We start from the raw sequence: 17,447 nt of genomic DNA on the forward strand, positions 1-17,447 counted from the left end.
CATCTAACCCCATCTGTTATCTACAAAAGTAGCTGTTTTAACCTCGGTGCCAGACTCTAACTTATCCCCCCCAATACATTCTTCCCTTCTCCCACAGTAATGAGAATTTTAGCTGGATGCAGGCCATGCAGAGAGACAGTACAGACGTGGACACATGTGACGAAGTTCTGGTCAACGAGACGTGAGAGGAGGTGATGTGTCCCACATGCACATCGTCCTGTGCAGAAGGAATCTGCTTGCTCTGCGTTTTCCGCTCTTTTCTCCTCCCAGCCACGTGCGACACAGACATGAAATGGCCCAACTTCAAGCATGTCAGAAAGGACAACATTCTAAAGCACAGGAAGCCACAGGAGGGAATCATAACATATGACAGGGTGGCCCCACCCTGCTGGGGGGTCTCTCTGTTACACGCCCTCAGGCTTTACCTTAACTAATACAACCCTGTGTGCAACTGGGGGAAAAAACTTTGGGAAAGAACAGAGGGAAGCTGACGTAAGGTCCCGGACGGGAAAGCAGACTTGGGAGGCAGGAACAGGCTCAGAGCATGGGCAGGCTGAAAAGACCCACAGTGTGAAAAATATCAGCACAAAGCCAGGGAGCTTTACGAATCTCACAAAGAACTTAGCTCCAACAATACTACAAGTGGTGAGTTGCAGAACAATATTTTCTTTGTAGAGATCAGCTCCTTCATGGAAGGACACTGGGGAAGGCATCTGTTAAACAGAATTGAACAGATTTCATCATGAACCAGATCAACAAAGTACTACTTCCATGGGCCACCTGCTAGAATACACGACTCGCCTTGTTATAGGGAACCAGACATTGGCAGACTTGGCTATGATTTTCTGTAGCAAAAACTGGAAAGCCACACTCATTGGTACGCAACTACGAATGGGCAACTTTTAACCATCAAAACTCAAGAGGATCCAAGTTCAATTTCCTTGCACTGCAATCCAAATTTTAAAAATCTCACTGGGTCTGCCTTCAATTACATACTTGGAGAGCAAAACTCACACTATTAACGTAATACAATTTCCATAATACCTTGAGTACATGTGAATGTAAATCAAATTTCTATGAAATTAATCATGCATTCATCCAATAAATATGTCTCAAGCAATAACCTGCGGAAGCTCTACTGGAACCAAGGGGGACATCATCGCTCTCCTGGTGGAGGGAGTAGCCTGGTGGAGGCAACCGTCCCCCACTCACAAAGAGGAAGTACAGGCTGCTCTCAGCGCACAGCAGAAGGGAGCCGCTCCCACGGTAGAATATCCAGCAAGGGTTTCTGGAGAAGTCACATCTGTCCCAAGCCCAGAAGGAGAGATGAGAGTTAGCCAGGTAAACGTGGAAAGAGGGGAGAGTGCGGAGAAAGGTCAGAGGCAAGTTCAAAGAACCAAAGGAAGCTCAGGGTGAATGTAAAGTGAAAGGAGAGAGATGTGAGCATTGAGGCTGGAGGCACCTGAGGAAAAGGCCTTGTAAACCACACGGAAGAGTCTGGACTTCATCCAGGGGGCAGCAGGGAGTCTTTAAGGGTTTTAACACCACGATGGCTTGGCTGCAGTGTGGAGAAGACCTGGGGGAAGAGCAAGACAGACGGCAGGGAGAACACTTAGGAGGTTGTTGCAGGAATGCGGGCAGAGGAAGGCGGCGGCCTGGACTCCCACAGTAAGAACAGCACTGGAGAGAAGAGACTGCATCGAGAAATACACGGGAAATGGAATCCTATTTTTATCACTGATTTTTTTTAAATTTTACTTATTTTTAATTGAAGTATAGTTGATGTACAGTGATTCAGGTGTACAACGGGGTGATTCCGTTCATATATATATATATATATATATATATATATATGTTATTTTTCAAATTCTTTTCCATTATAGGTTATTAAAAGATATTGAATATAGTTCCCTGTGCTATACAATAGGTCCTCGTTGTTTATCTATTTTATACATAGTACTGTGTATCTGTTAATCCTATATTCCCAATTTATCCCTCCTCCCCTTTCCCCTTTGATAACCATAACTTTGTTTTCTAAGTTTGTGAGTCTATTTCTGTTTTGTAAATAAGCTCCTTTGTACCATTTTTTTATATTCCACATATAAGCAATATCATATGGTGTTTTTCTTTCTCTGTCTGACTTACTGCACTTAGTGTGATAATCTCTAGGTCCATCCATGTTGCTGCAAGTGAAATTATTTCATTCTTTTTTATGGCTGAGTAATATTCCATTGTACATATGTACTGCATCTTCTTTATCCATACGTCTGTCAGTGGACATTTAGGTTGCTTCCATGTCCTGGTTATTGTAAATAGTGCTGCTATGTCATTGATTTTAAATGTATCTTTGGGGACTTCTCTGGTGGTGCAGTGGTTAAGACTACGCCTGCCAATGCAGGGGACATGGGTTCTATCCCTAGTCCAGGAAGATCCCACATACCGCGGAGTAACTAAGCCCATATGCCACAACTACTGAGCCTACACCCTAGAGCCCACAAGTCACAACCACTAAGCCTGTGCACCACAACTGCTGAGCCCACGTGCTGCAACTACTGAAGCCCGCGTGCCTAGAGCCCGTGCTCCGCAAGCCACCGCAATGAGAAGCCCACACACCACAACGAAGAGCAGCCCCCGCTCACCGCAACTAGAGAAAGCCCACACGCAGCAACAAAGACCCAACGCAGCCAAAAATAAAAATAAAATCAATCATATTAAAAATAAATAAAGAAAGAATGTATCTTCAATTAAACAACAATTGCATTACAAATTAATGTTTAACTGCCAGGGGAGTTTACTATGATTTGTATGTTTCCCCAAGCCTCAAAGGTTTAACGATCTAGAGGCACAGTGGAATTTCAGTACTTTACAACACAAATACAGACGTACAGTGCCCTTATCTTGCCACAGGCAGAATGTGTCGCCAGATTCAGAAATGTTCCGATTTTAGGAGGGCACAATGTTGCATATGCTTTGTATTATGCAACACCCTCACGTAGGGCCTGGGATATCACCCTGTAATCAAACATATTCATAACTTGCAGCAAAATGGATGAACAGTCACTCTAAAGGGAATGAATAAGAGTTCGGGTCAGGTTTTGCTACAGAGCTCAAGTCAGGTCTTGCTGCCAAATAAGAAATAAAATAACTTGAGGTTTTCCACAGTACTGGGTATTTCAGAATTGCAGACGAGATGGTGGATCTATCGCCATACCTTAATTCCTATGCTAAGTTTGGATTTTTCATATGAAAACGGTACCCTTAGCAAGCATTTTATTCCAAAGTACCAAAGTACTGGAAAAGAGAATGCAAGCAAGGAAATAATTACAAGACCCCATTGGTAATACCCAACTGAGCTACTTAAGAAGGGTATAAAAACCTCTTTGCAGCCAGGTATCAAGGTGCTGAGGCAACCAGAATGCAAGAAAACACTCGTTTTGAGAACAGTCCCATTTCCCAAGATGCTGGGTGGAAAAACTGAGAAGACCATCCTAAGCTAAGGATGCCAATGCCAGTATCAAGATCCAGAGGGAAGCCCCACAGCCCAAAGACCCAAAACGGGAAGCCCCCTGCAGATGGAAGCCTGTCCCAGCAGAGGAGTGGCAGATATTCCCAATCTACAAGGTATTCCAGAAAAGTTATATCCAAGCAGAAATCCACAGCAGTCAAATCCACAATTAAGAAAAAGAAAGAGATGGTTCTTACCACTGTGACAAGGCCAATTGGCATGGATAAGAAGGGTGACACTGAAGAGTTTAAAATTCTCAAAATGCCCAAATATCACCCTCCTAGAGATATGCTTTGAAAACTGTTGAGCAGTGGGGGGAAAAGAACCAACTATAATCAACATGAAAAAAACTACGAGTGTTGCTCCTAGGGACCCGTTGATCATCCTCACTGGCCACCCCAGAGACAAGGGGGTGGTTTCCCTGCAGTAACTGAGCAGGAGCTTGCCACTTGGGACTGGACCACTAGCCCTCACTCATCTGAGTTCCTTTACGCAGGACACTCAGAATCTACCATCACCTCTACCAAAACTGACCATAATGGTGTGAAAGTCCCAAAGCATCTCAACAGTGCTACTTTTATGAAGAAGAAGCTGCATGAGACTGGACATCAAAAAGGTTGAGCTCTGGGCTTCCCTGGTGGCGCAGTGGTTGAGAGCCCGCCTGCCGATGCAGGGGACACGGGTTCGTGCCCCAGTCCTGGAAGATCCCATGTGCCACGGAGCGGCTGGGCCCAGTGAGCCATGGCCGCCAAGCCTGCGCGTCCGGAGCCTGTGCTCCGCAACAGGAGAGGCCACAACAGTGAGAGGCCCGCGTACCGCAGAAAAAAAAAAAAAAAAATTCTTGAGCTCTTCGACTCAGAGGAAGAGAACGATAAGATTTCAGAGCAGAGCAAAAGGCAGACCAGAAAACTGTGGCGTCTCAACTTCTGCCAAAGATCAGAGCCCTTCCTAGCTCCAGGATGGCCTGTGTGCTGTGTGGCCTCAAACACTAACATAATACTCACACCCTGGTGTTCTATATCATTTGCAGGGCTCTACTTAAAATGTCCAAAACAACAAACAAACAAAGAGCCTGCTGTGTCAAGGGAACTACTTTTCTGAAGGCTAACGGATAAATCTGTTCATACACTCAAATACAAGGCACTCCGCAAGACACAGAGAGCACAAGACAAATATTATGTACGCCACAAATATCCTAGAACACCAGTGAGCCTAGAAACACACCAAGGTCATTAGCAAAGGTCAGGGTTCCAAGCCCCAGGTGTCAAGGAAGGAAAGCTTCCAAGACAATATTCAAGGAAAGGAAGTTTCCGGACATAGAGACCACAGGTGTGTTGTTGATTCTGAAGGAGCACTTGGTCAGCGCAAGGCCGGTCTCCCAGTGCATCTGTGTGAGAACGTCCTTGCTCAGAAGGCTGGGTAAGGCCAGGGACCAAGGCAAATGAACTGTTTATTCCAGGTCAGAAATAAAGGTGGTAAAGTCCCCCCAAAATGCCCAGTGGAGGTTCAAGACAAATAGGAATCCGTCTCTCTCTTACCCTTTTCTTTGACGTGAGCTTCTTTACAAAAGTTTATCTCTGTTCAATGTAATAGGATAGTCTTGTTTTAAGGGCAGAATCAAGAACAAAAATTGTTTTTAGGATACCTTTTCAATTTTAGGAAACTAAACCCCCAAGAACCTAAACAAGGCCCCAAAATGAATTTTAGCATTCTGTAAGTTATGCTGCATGCACATCAGGAAAAACCATGGCGTTGCTCGAAAGAATGAGGCAGATCTGCATGTAGTGACATGGAAGGATGTCAGGGACAAATTGTTCAACACAAAAAGCAAGCTGAAGAGCAAAGTAGACAGTAATATACCATTTTTGTAAAACAAAGTATATACATGTGTTACACACACAGACATAGAAATATTTTTTTCCACAAGGCGTGGTTACGGGCCAGAAAGAACATACATAACCATCAACATTTGTTTCCTTGGGGAAAGGGATTAGAAAGAAAGGTAGAGCATGTTCCCTTCTATTTCATACATTTCTGCAGCATTTGTATTTTCTTATAATAACTATGCATTATCTCAATTTTTAAAATTTAAAGCAAGATTCTGTTAAAGGAAACAGCAGACTCTTCCCAAATAAATGACTTCTCCTTATTGCTCTTTGAGCCACAGCTACAATCTCCAGCAATAAATGAGGCTCCTTCTAAATGGGTTAGTTCTTCATCTTTAAGACAAGAAGAACAGGAAGACACCTGAAAGTCAGGAAAGCATGAGAAAGAATGAGAGGTGTTGTGGGCCATATGGGCAAGAATCACATTGAATTCCACAGCGGTACTCTCAGATTATCGCAACACCAGACTAATTCTAGAGAGATGGACAGACTCACCAGATAAAGATTATTTTTGTCCTGAAAGGCATACTGTAACTGGGGGATCCAAGGGCTTGTGCTCTGAGATAATACGTTCTGTTCTTCCTCAAAATATGAAACCTAGGGGGAAAAGAAACTGTTTAAGACAATTATAAACAACTAAGCGTGATGGGGAAAATGCCCTTTGCTTAAACTGATAATTCTAGTTTTGTTTTTTTTTTAAAAAGCCATCACTTAGCCCAACATTCCACAAATCTCATTCTTCTGCCTACTTTGCTCACCATTTTTGCCAGATCCATAAAATACGTGTCCAATTATTTACTTAATGTCTTTCTTTAAAGTCAACTCACTACTTTTAAATCTAAATCTCTTTCTCTTTACCTTCCCTTCCTGAGCAAGTCAGTCCTAAAGCCATCAGATGGAGAAGAACCACCAGGTAAGCATCCATGACAGGTGGCGAGGAGAGCCATGGTGGCCCAGAACAGGGTGACTGGTCCAAGCAGGGTGAGGAAGGTCATCACGTGTAGGGATGGCCTAGAGCAGGGCATCTGAACCTACCAAGGGCGGGGGGGCAGCAGCAAACACAGTAGATTGGATGGACACAGGCGCATAAAATAAGTAAAAAATATTAAGGGTGATACCAGAGGAGAGAGTTACAAACATGTAAAGTATGAAAATTACAATGAACCTTGTGAAGCTGGATTGGACTTGGAAGTGTTGATGTGAACACGTGGTTTTCAACATATAGAGATAGATACAGAAATAAACAGAGATGCAAATGTATGTGTCTGTATGTGTGAAGGTAGGTATACTGCATACATGTACATGTATTCCCTGGCTTTGTCCACTGAAAGGCGTCTGGGAGCAATGACATCCCAATAGCAATCAGAACACCTAATGCCCAGACCGTGGCCTCTAAATACCATTTTTCACTTAAAAACAAAACAAAACGAGGTCCTTGGAGAAATGACTGATTGCAGGTCTGGGGCAGGTAAAGTAAAAGTGTAAGAGCCTGAAAATCTTGCTGTATCAGAAAGCAACACAGAACTCAAAGATGGGGAATACGTCAAAGGGACACAACAGCCAACTTGAAGAGATTTTTTTTAAAATTTAATTTAATTTATTTTTTATACAGCAGGTTCTTATTAGTTATCTATTTTATACATATTCGTGTATACATGTCAATCTCAATCTCCCAATTCATCCCACCCCACCCCCACTTTCCCCCTGTGGTGTCCATACATTTGTTCTCTACATCTGTGTCTCTATTTCTGCCTCGCAAACCGGTTCATCTGTACCATTTTTCTAGATTCCACATATATGCGCTAATATACGATATTTGACTTTCTCTTTCTGACTTACTTCACTCTGTATGACAGTCTCCATCCAAGTCTCTACAAATGACCCAATTTTGTTCCTTTTTATGGCTGAATAATGCTCCATTGTATATATGTACCACATCTTCTTTATCCATTCATTCGTCTGTCGATGGGCATTTAGGTTGCTTCCATGTCCTGGCTATTGTAAATAGTGCTGCAGTGAACATTGGGGTGCATGTGTCTTTTTGAATTACGGTTTTCTCTGGGTATATGCCTAGTAGTGGGATTGCTGGGTCATATGGTAACTCTATTTTTAGTTTTTTAAGGAACTTCCATACTGTTCTCCATAGTGGCTGTATCCATTTACTTTCCCACCAACAGTGCAAGAGGGTTCCCTTTTCTCTCACTGGCCAACTTGGGGACACTTTGAGTATAAAAATATATTATGACAGGAATGGACTGTAACTCACTGACAGGAAAATGCAAGTCCATACAGATATAAATAAATTAATGGATTGAAAGTTTTATGAGAAATAGGTATTTCCATAGTTTGAAAGTATCTCCTTCCAAAATATACGCATGTAATTACAAAGGGGAAAGGAGTAACTCCACAGTGGAGAAGTGTGGCAGATACCAAAGTGACATCCTCAGGAAAGTGACAAACTGAAATTGAGACTCACCTGTTGGGATGCAATGGGAGGAACAGAGCATCCTGTCTGTGATAATCCTGCCCGAACCGGAATCTCAGCAAGAGCAACGTCAGACAAATCTAACTTTTACAAAATAACTGGCCTATAGTCTTCAGAGTTGCCAAGGTCATGAGCGTCCGGGAGAAATCAAGGGACTGTTCCAGACTGAAAAGACTAGAGGGACAGGACAACTAAATGCCATGTGTGATCCTGAAGCGAATCCTTTTGTTCTAAACAACCATGGAACAAACTGGTGAACCCTGAGGGGGGCCGGAGGATTAAGATGGTGGTAATTTTATCATGGTTGATTTCCTGATTTTGATGGTTGTGTTGTCATTCATGGGAAAATGTCCTTATTATAGGAAACGTATTCTGAAGTACCTGGAGATAATGGGGCATCGGGTTGGCGAGTGATTTTCAAATGGTTCAGGAAAAGGAAGTTGTTGATACTATATGTGATAGTTTTGTGTGTCAACTTGGCTAGGCTCTAGCACCCAGTCATTCAAGCCAACGCTAACCTAGGTGTTGCCGTGAGGCTGTTGTGTAGGCAGTGGTTAACTCAGTAAAGGAGGTTATCCTTGATAATTTGGGTGTGTCTCATCCAATCAGTTGAAAGGTCTTAAGAACAAAACTGAGGCTTCCCTGAGAAAGAAGAAATTCTGCCTCAAGACTGCATCACCAGCTTCTGCCCGAGAGTTTCCAGCCTATTGACCTGCCCTACAGATTTCAGCCTTCCTAATGCCCACAGTCAGGTAAGTCATACACATGTGTATATATGTATATTCAATGTGTACATGTATGTCTAGTCCGTGTATAGATAGCATGTATCATATATATACTATAGAACCTTGACTGATACACTATACTTGCTTTTCTGTAAATTTGTGACTGTTTCCAAGTAATTGAATTTTAAATACACCTTCTTCCATTTTGTTCTAACAGTAACATCTGTGAAGGTGCCAGGTTTTGATATGCCAGTTAATATTAAACTATTAAATGTTTTAAAATAGTTCTGTCCGTGTACTGCCCCAAATCATCATGCACACCACCAGTTTAACCTCTAACACATCTGGGAAACACCAACCCAACCCCCGAAATCTACTGTGTGGGATTTGCTGATCCTTCTCTTTTCCTGGCACATAAAAAGTGTTCAGTGAAGGCTGGCTGAACGGAAGGGTCTACACCTTCACTTGCTTATCACCGACACCTCGTCTGACCCCTGAAGCTTCTATTAAAACGAACGGTCTCTGAGGACCTCTTCCAGCTTTCCTGGAGCTCTGGGCGGGGCTGCTGGCTTCCCCTAGGTGACAGGTCTTGTTCACAGGATGCTACTTCTTCTCACCTCCTCTCTGGCACTTCCTTCCCCCAACTCCCTGTGCTGACTTCTCTTCTCACACCCTTCAATTCCAAAGCCTCACCGTGGCTCAGGTAAGGAATGGGTGGGTGGGTTTAATTAGCTTCTGGGTGTGTGCGATTTTTAAATCCCCCAGCCCACAGCTCGCAAGGGGTCATCTCAAGTCATTCACTTGGAGGAACGCACACCTACGTGAGTGTCTCTATCACTTGCCTGCAGTGTGGTAGACGCTGAATTTGCTTCCTTTGATATGCACCATTTCCCACCTGAAATATAAGCAGCACAAGGCTACATCTAACTCCTCTTCCAAGGACCTAGGAACACACCAGACACGACAGGTGCTCAGCAGGTGTGGCCTGATGACAGGTGGTTTGTTAGGTGCTGGGTGGCTCAGTGAGCATCTTCCACGCCTCTCTTCCCAATGATCTGCCACGTCCCGTCATTTGTCCTTTCTGTGAAGTTGCCCACATTTCATTCCTGAACGCACACCACAGCTTTCCTGGACGCTGACAAGCAGCTTCCCGCCCTCCGCTGAGCCTCTAACTGGAGACCACACAAAATCACTCAAGTACTCAGACCCAGATCCCAGCCTCCTCCTTCCACAAACCTACGTGATCCCCAAACGTCTCACAAGTTACACTGCGACTCCGAAAAGCAGTTCTTGGGGAGGGAGAGTTACGATTTAACGGGTAGAGTTTCTATCTGGGATGATGAAAAAGTTCTGCAGAAAGACAGCGGTGATGGTGGCTCACTGTGAATGTACACTTAATGCCACTGAACTGTGCACTGAAAAATGGCTAAAATGGTCAATTTTATGTCGCATGTATTTTATCACAGTAACCAGAAAAGGGTTCTTGAGGTTTCCCACCAATGAGCCCCTCCCAACCCCAATATCCTCATTTCTCCCCACTTCCCAGTCTATTCGTTCTAAACCACTTGACAAAAACAAACACACACATCTGTGTAGCATTCTAATACTCACACCTCCAGAACGGCGCACGTGCCACACTTGTACCTGGTGTGTCCTCGTCGCTTCTCTCTGCCCGGAGCCATGCTGCCTCCCAGCACCGCGAACCCTCCCTAACTGTCTCTGGCTCACCCACACCTCTCTTCATTCTCTCGTTCATGAATTTGCTAACTGCTCCCTCTTCTGTGATGCTTTAGCTCCTAAGTGCCTGCTTTAAGGATCTGCGTTTTACCTCCACTTTCCAAGGTTTGTTCTAAAACCCTGAAATTAACAGCCATGGAGCTTCGATTCCTTTTGCAGGCTTCCCACGGAGCTGGGTCCATTATCAGACACATGATGGGCACTTGAACATGGGTAACTAATAAATTGCTCTCTGAACACCAAGGCTGATGACCTCCTGTCTAGAAACAAGGCAAATGAATCAATACTGTCTGGAAGCAGTAGCCTTGTTGAAAAGAGAGAAAAACACAACAAGAGGGATAACTTCTCACCTGCTCTCCAACCAGCAACTCCCTAGCCATAGAACAAATTAATTTCTTCAGAGGCCCGTTTTAAAATCAAATACACATGCCCACAACACAAATATATAAGATGCGTATGAATGCAAAGGCTATCTGACTCACCCCATGACATGCACATCTCTGAATCCCCAAGGGATGGTCATGAAAGATCATCTCCAATTCATTAGTGAAAAGGCCAAGTTGGTTCTGAATAATATGCAACTATAAAAACATGATCAAGCAACTCAGGGGAGCTTGTCAGTCTTCAAAATTAGTCAATGTCAGTTCGAGAGTGTTCAGACCTTCCTGGCTGTGCCACCATAATTAACTAGAGACGCAGAGGAAAACTGGCTCCATCCCAGATGCCAGTTCAGCAGATTCTCATCTCTGCAATGAACACGCTGGTACAGAAAGGGGGGAAATGCTGTGATGTTAAACGCTCCTACCTGCTCCTGGGCCAACAAAGCCTTCTTCTTCATGACTTTCACGGCATAGACGTCCCCGGTCGCTTTTTCTCTGACCACCTGCACTTCGGCAAAGTTACCGCAACCTACGACACTTCTCACTTCAAAGTCCTTTGCTGAAGGCTGGAGCTCCTGCAACTCAGCTATGATGTCAGAATCTGCAAAAGATGGAAGAGTGACTCCTGATCCATAACATGCTTCAAATACATGCATCTTTATGAAAGGGAAAAGAAAGGAGGAAAGAAGAAAGAGTTGCTATGTCTTCCCTAGCTGTCAGAAGACACTTAGTCACTTTCCCGTCGTCGTGAATAATTATAAAATCAGCATAAAAGTGTTTTCCTATGCTAAGTTAAAATTAAGGGCTCCAGAAATTCCAAAGCACAGTTTCCATGGCAGCTATGATTTGAATCCTGTAGACGTAGAAAATAGGGGAAGGAGAATGGAAATCACGCTTTTCTTCCTCCTCTCTGGAGGCTGCAGGGCAGTGTGTGGTCAAAAGTGCTTATCAGCATTTAGATCAGTTTATAATGGAATGTAAGCAATGTGATCCCCATGTCAGTCGACTTTGGAGTTGACTTCCAGATCATTCCATTCTGACTACACGTGTAGTTTTATCCCACTAGCCCAAGTCTTATTTCCCTTGGATCGTGTCAGTAAATACCTTCCTGCCCTTAATATGCAGCAGTGTTACCAAAGGGGGAAAAAAAAAAAAAAAAAAAAAAAAAAGCCTGAGCCCAAGGAACCAAATAGAGCCCTGACCTTGGTCCTGCAGAGCTGACATATCACACACCTGGATGGGTTTGCAACTATCTTTTTTCTTAGCATATAGTCTATTCCTTCTCCGAGTGCAATCTCTCAGTTGGTGTCTTCATCTGCCCTGACTGCTTTAACAAAACACCACAGACCCATGGGCAAAGCGGCTTAAACGACAGGCATGTATTTCTCAAAGTTCTGGTGGCTGGGAAGCCCAGCAGACTGAGATCCTGGAGAGAACCCGCTTCCTGACTGATGGACAGCCACCTTCTCCCTGTGTCCTCATGCGGCAGAAAGAAAGGGAGCCCTCGTCCCTCTTCTTCCAGGGACACTAATTCCATCATGGGGGACCACCTTTATGAATTCATCTAAACGTAATTATCTCCCAAAGCCTCCACATGTTGGGGGATGGAGCCTTAACATATGAATTTGGGGAATTGGAGGAGGGGGCAGAACAGTGAGATTCTCAGTGTTTAAAGTATGGACTAAACGGGTGGCAGATTTGGAATCTAACATATATTTATTCACAGCACTAAGTTGGGGCATCACTGGATTTGCAACAACTCTAACGGTCTAAAGAATAGAGTGGAACGTAATTGTTAGAGAAATGCAAGTCAAAACTACAATGAGGTATCACCTCACACCAGTCAGAACTGCCATCATTAAAATGTCTACAAATAATAACTGCTGGAAAGGGTGTGGACAAAAGGGAAACCTCTTGCACTGTTGGTGGGAATGTAAATTGGTGCAGCCACTATGGAGGTTCCTCAGAAAAACTAAAAACAGAGCTACCATATGATCCAGCAATCCCACTCCTGGGCATATACCCAGACAAAATAATTCGAAAGGATACATGCACCCCTATGTTCATAGCAGCACTATTTACAATAGCCGAGACACGGAAACAACCTAAATGTCCATCAACAGATGAATGGATAAAGAAGATGTGGTTTATATATATACAATGGAATACTACTCAGCCATAAGGAAGAATGAACTAATAAGAACCTGCTGTATAGCACAGGGAACTCTACTCAATACTCTGTGATGGCCTATATGGGAAAAGAATCTAAAAAAAAAATAGTATATATGTATGTATAACTGATCCACTGTGCTGTATACCTGAAACTAACAACATTGTAAATCAACTATACTCCAATAAAAAAATTTTTTTAAAAGGAGAATGAAATAATACCATTTGCAGCAACATGGATGGACCTAGAGATTATCATACTAAGTGAAGTTAAGTCAGAAAGAGAAAGGCAGATACCATATGATATCACTTATATGTGGAATCTAAAATACGATACAAATGAACATATCTATGAAACAGAAACAGACTAAAGACATAGAGAACAGACCTGTGGTAGCCAAGGGGGAGGAGGAGTGGGAGAGGGAAGGATTGGGAGTTTGGGATGCAAACTAGCATATACAGGATGGATAAACAACGAGGTCCTACTGTATACCCCAGGGAACTATATTCAATATCCTGTGACAAATCATAATAGAAAAGAATATGAAAAAACATATATATGTATAACTGAATCAGCTTGCTGTACAGCAGAAATTAACAACATTGTAAATCAACTACACTTCAATAAAATATTTTTTAAAAAAGAATAGAGCGGAACAGTTATGACTGACCAAATCCTTCAATCCTGCCTGATATAGGGAAACTGCATCCTATAGAGGGTTACACTCCTAAGCAAGACAAGAGAAACATGTAATCAAAATTGTCCTGGAGAATCCCTCAGAAAGGTGCCATGGTGAAGACCAAAGGACTCTTGAAATCCCACGGGTACCCTGGAGTGATCCTCATTTCTGTGGGTGGGCACCAGATAAAGCTGGGAGCCACACTCTGGAGTTACAATCACTCAGAGAGTTGTTCACACAGAGAAAGGGACAGAATCCAACACAGGGAAAAGCCACTTCATAACCACAGTCACTTGTCAACATATCAATGAATTAGCCGATGTAATTGTAATTGTTGTTACCCACTCCCTTTCTTTGTCGCGTGGGTGGAGTTGAATCCACTTGGCTCAAAGGCTCATACCATGAACACACCGCACTAGCCACATCTCTTACTTCAACAGTCATCCTAAAATCACCTCCTTTTGGCCCCTTGAGTAATCAGGCAAGATGGGAGGGTAGATCCGCATGATTTCACCGTGACCGTTGGAAAACAAAAAAATAAAGAAAGAGCGCTTTCAGGGACAATTCCATGCAGAAGCAAAATTGAAAGCTGCACGATATTCTCCTTTTGCCCTGACATCACTGTGCCAAGCCCAGCCTTTCTGCCCTGCCCTCTTCCAAGTTTCTTTCAGATCTAGTACTTGAGTTTTGAATTATTAATTCCCCAAATATGCTGGCTTGAACCTGATTTCATCACTGCTCGCACACAAGGCCGGGCTCTCCTGATTCTGTTAGGCCTTGGGTCCCCATGTTACTTACAGCATTGTCCAACTTAATAATTCTGGGTCTGTCATTGGCAACCACCAGGCATCTCAATCACCCAGGGAGACAAAACTGCTTGCAGCCGACACCATCACGATGCTCTCGGAATTCTGAGAAACCATTCCACATCGCAATGTTGTTATCCAAAGGCTTTTGGATTTTTTTTTTCCAATTTAAAAAATCTTGTTACAAGTTGGACTTACATTACGTATCAGTTACGGATTGCTCACTGGACAATGAAAGAACATATCAGAAGTCAGTTTTCACCAGTGGACTTTCATCTGCATTGGTTTCCATCTAAACGTCCAGAAGGTCATCTCTGCTTTCGTCACTCTCCACTGTCAGCTGCTGGGTCCACCACTTCTTAACCTCGGAACCACAGGAAGCTGTGTCCGTCGAGGGGTTCATTTTGCACATGACAGATTTCATCGTAGTCCGCCCTCCAAATGTGTAAGTTGATCAAAGACACCAAGTGGCTCATTGGTTTTGGTGCCGAGGGTAGGAGCCATTGCCCAAACTTCCTCTGGGGCTTCCTGGCCTGTTGTGTCCTGCCAACTCCCTCCCCTGTCTGACAGGGTCAGGCTTTTGGATTATTAAGGTGAACAGGTGAGATGCTAAACTCATGTCTATGACTGTGAAAAAATAACCCTTCGCAACTTCTCTCCCTACCAGCAACTCCTGTGACTTCAAAACCACAGCGACCCTTCATCCCTGCCCACTCTGAGCCCAGTGCAGGCTGAACATGGAGGGGATGTAAAGACCCAAAGCATGGGATGAAAATGCAGTCAAAGAAGGACCTTGTCAGATATATATTTGAACCCAGGAGGCAAAAGCCACCACAGATGAGTGTACTGCTTTCCTTTTTGAAACTCGGTACTGTGACACTTCAATCTCTAGGAAATTCATCCTTCACAGAAATGCTCCAAAGACATACATATCAAGATACTTATGATGGGCACTGTTTGTTACAGAAAAAAAATCAGAAACAACCTAGAGGTCCTTTAGTAGGAAAGGGGAAACAGCCTAAGAGTCCACCCACATAAAAGAATATTAGGCACATATTTAAAAGAATTCAGTAGCTCGACCTCCACTGGAGTCTATGTTCTTCAAGAACAAGGATTTTTTCTTGGTTTTTTGTGTTTTGATCACTACTGTAAACCCAGTACCCAAAACAGAAACTGACACATAGCGAGTGCTCCATAAGTAAAACAGCGCTCCTGTCGAGTAAATATTTTGCTAGGTGAGCAAACCTAGTGGCAAAAGTATTGTAAACATATGAGCCATTTTACATAAAACGAAAAAACAGTAATGTTAGAACATGCATGGAAAAGGGTTCACTGCTCAAGCTACTGGATTGGTATGCAGGGGCTCATGACACTCCTCTCTTCACCTTTAGGTATGTTTGAACATTTCATAATAAATATTTTATAAGGACAAAAGAAAAATTGCAGCACTACGCACCAAATTGTTAACAGTGGCTATCTTAGGAAAGATTTTGAGAGATTTTCTCCCACTCTGACCTTTTATATTTAACTTTGTATTTTTAAAATATTTTTATTAAAATATAGTTAATTTACAATGTTGTATTAGTTTCAGGAGTACAGCAAAGTGACTAGCTATACATATATATTCTTTTTTAGATTATTTTCCACTATACGTTATTACAAGATATTGAATATAGTTCCCTGTGCTATACAGTAGGTCCTTGTTAGTTACCTATTTTATATATAGCAGTGTGTATGTGTTAAATCTCAAACCTCCCCCCTCCTTCGGTAACCATAAATTTGTTTTCTATGTCTGTAAGTCTATTTCTGCTGTGTAAATAAGTTCATTTGTATCATTTTTTTTTTAGATTCCACATATACGTGTATTATATGATATTTGTCTTTCTCTGTCATACTTCACTTAGTATGATAATCTCTAGGTCCATCCACATTGCTGCAAATAATTACTTTGTATCATGTTTGCAATTAGGGGGAAAAAACTTCTTAAAGTTACATTTTGCCCAAAGTACTAAGGTTGTGAACATACGCTTGCCTGCAGCGAACTGAGTTAAAAGAGGGTAGAATTTCAGCTACTGTCAGATCACCAAGAACAGCCCAACTTTAACCATTATCAACACTTTGCATGTTTTAATATCACACTTGTTTATTTTTTACACAAAATATGTGATATACTACTTAAGATTTTGCTACTTGTTCTGTTCATCAGCAATAGTCAGTCAATCAATATTTATTAAAACCTTCTGTGAACCAGACACTGTTTTAGGCACTGGGGCTAGAATAACAATTAAGAAACAAAAAGCTTTTCCCTGGTTCCCAGATGCCAGCTCCCTGCCCTCTCTTGGCCCAAGCCAGGGGCACTGCTTCAGGGCTGTATTATTCTGTCTCACTTCCTCCAACAGTCCCTGAAGAAAATCTCCATCTCTATGGCAAGACTCGAGAAACGTATGCAGTAAGAGCTGTTGGACCCTTCTTCCCATGGAGAAATGAAGCTTAAATTCCAAAACAGAAAATCAAAGTGGGGGGTGGGGGAAAGCATACTAATGCAATCACCCTTTTCCAGTCATAGTCTCTCAACCATACTCTCCAGGAAGCCTCTTTAAAAATATGAAACAGCTCCCTGGAAGAGGATTCTATTAGAAAAATCTATGTTTCACTAAATCTAGTCCCCTGATTACTGCATGAGTCTAGAAGATCCACTGCTTTAAAGGAACCGGAGGGTAATCTCAAGACTAAAGAAGGTGCATGTTGGGCTTCCCTGGTGGCGCAGTGCTTGAGAGTCCGCCTGCTGATGCAGGGGAGATGGGTTCGTGCCCCGGTCCGGGAGGATCCCACATGCTGCGGAGCGGCTGGGCCCGTGAGCCATGGCCGCTGGGCCTGCGCGTCCGGAGCCTGTGCTCCGCAACGGGAGAGGCCACAGCAGTGAGAGGCCCGCGTACCGCAAAAAAAAAAAAAAAAAAAAAAAGAAGGTGCATGTTCATAGCTCAGTAAATTAGTCTGTCACATAATTCCCCTTCCCCTCCCACTCCCTATTTGAGAATTTAAATATTCCACAAAATAAGGTGGGAGCTTATTCA

At 43.1% G+C, this 17,447-nt stretch overlaps 1 protein-coding gene across 2 annotated transcripts in view; it reads right to left on the reverse strand.

The window, feature by feature from the left end:
* Positions 1 to 17,447, reverse strand: part of CIT (citron rho-interacting serine/threonine kinase) — a 173,501-nt gene that overhangs the window by 148,345 nt on the left and 7,709 nt on the right. For both annotated transcript variants that reach the window (XM_059040791.2, XM_059040788.2), the window contains exons 3-4: positions 11,144 to 11,319; positions 5,887 to 5,988 (exon numbers count right to left, since the gene is read on the reverse strand). In XM_059040791.2, the coding sequence (XP_058896774.1) occupies positions 5,887 to 5,988; positions 11,144 to 11,319 (278 nt within the window). The remainder of the gene's footprint in view (positions 1 to 5,886; positions 5,989 to 11,143; positions 11,320 to 17,447) is intronic.

The sequence above is a fragment of the Kogia breviceps genome, chromosome 15, assembly GCF_026419965.1.
Source record: "Kogia breviceps isolate mKogBre1 chromosome 15, mKogBre1 haplotype 1, whole genome shotgun sequence".
Lineage (NCBI taxonomy): Eukaryota > Metazoa > Chordata > Mammalia > Artiodactyla > Physeteridae > Kogia > Kogia breviceps.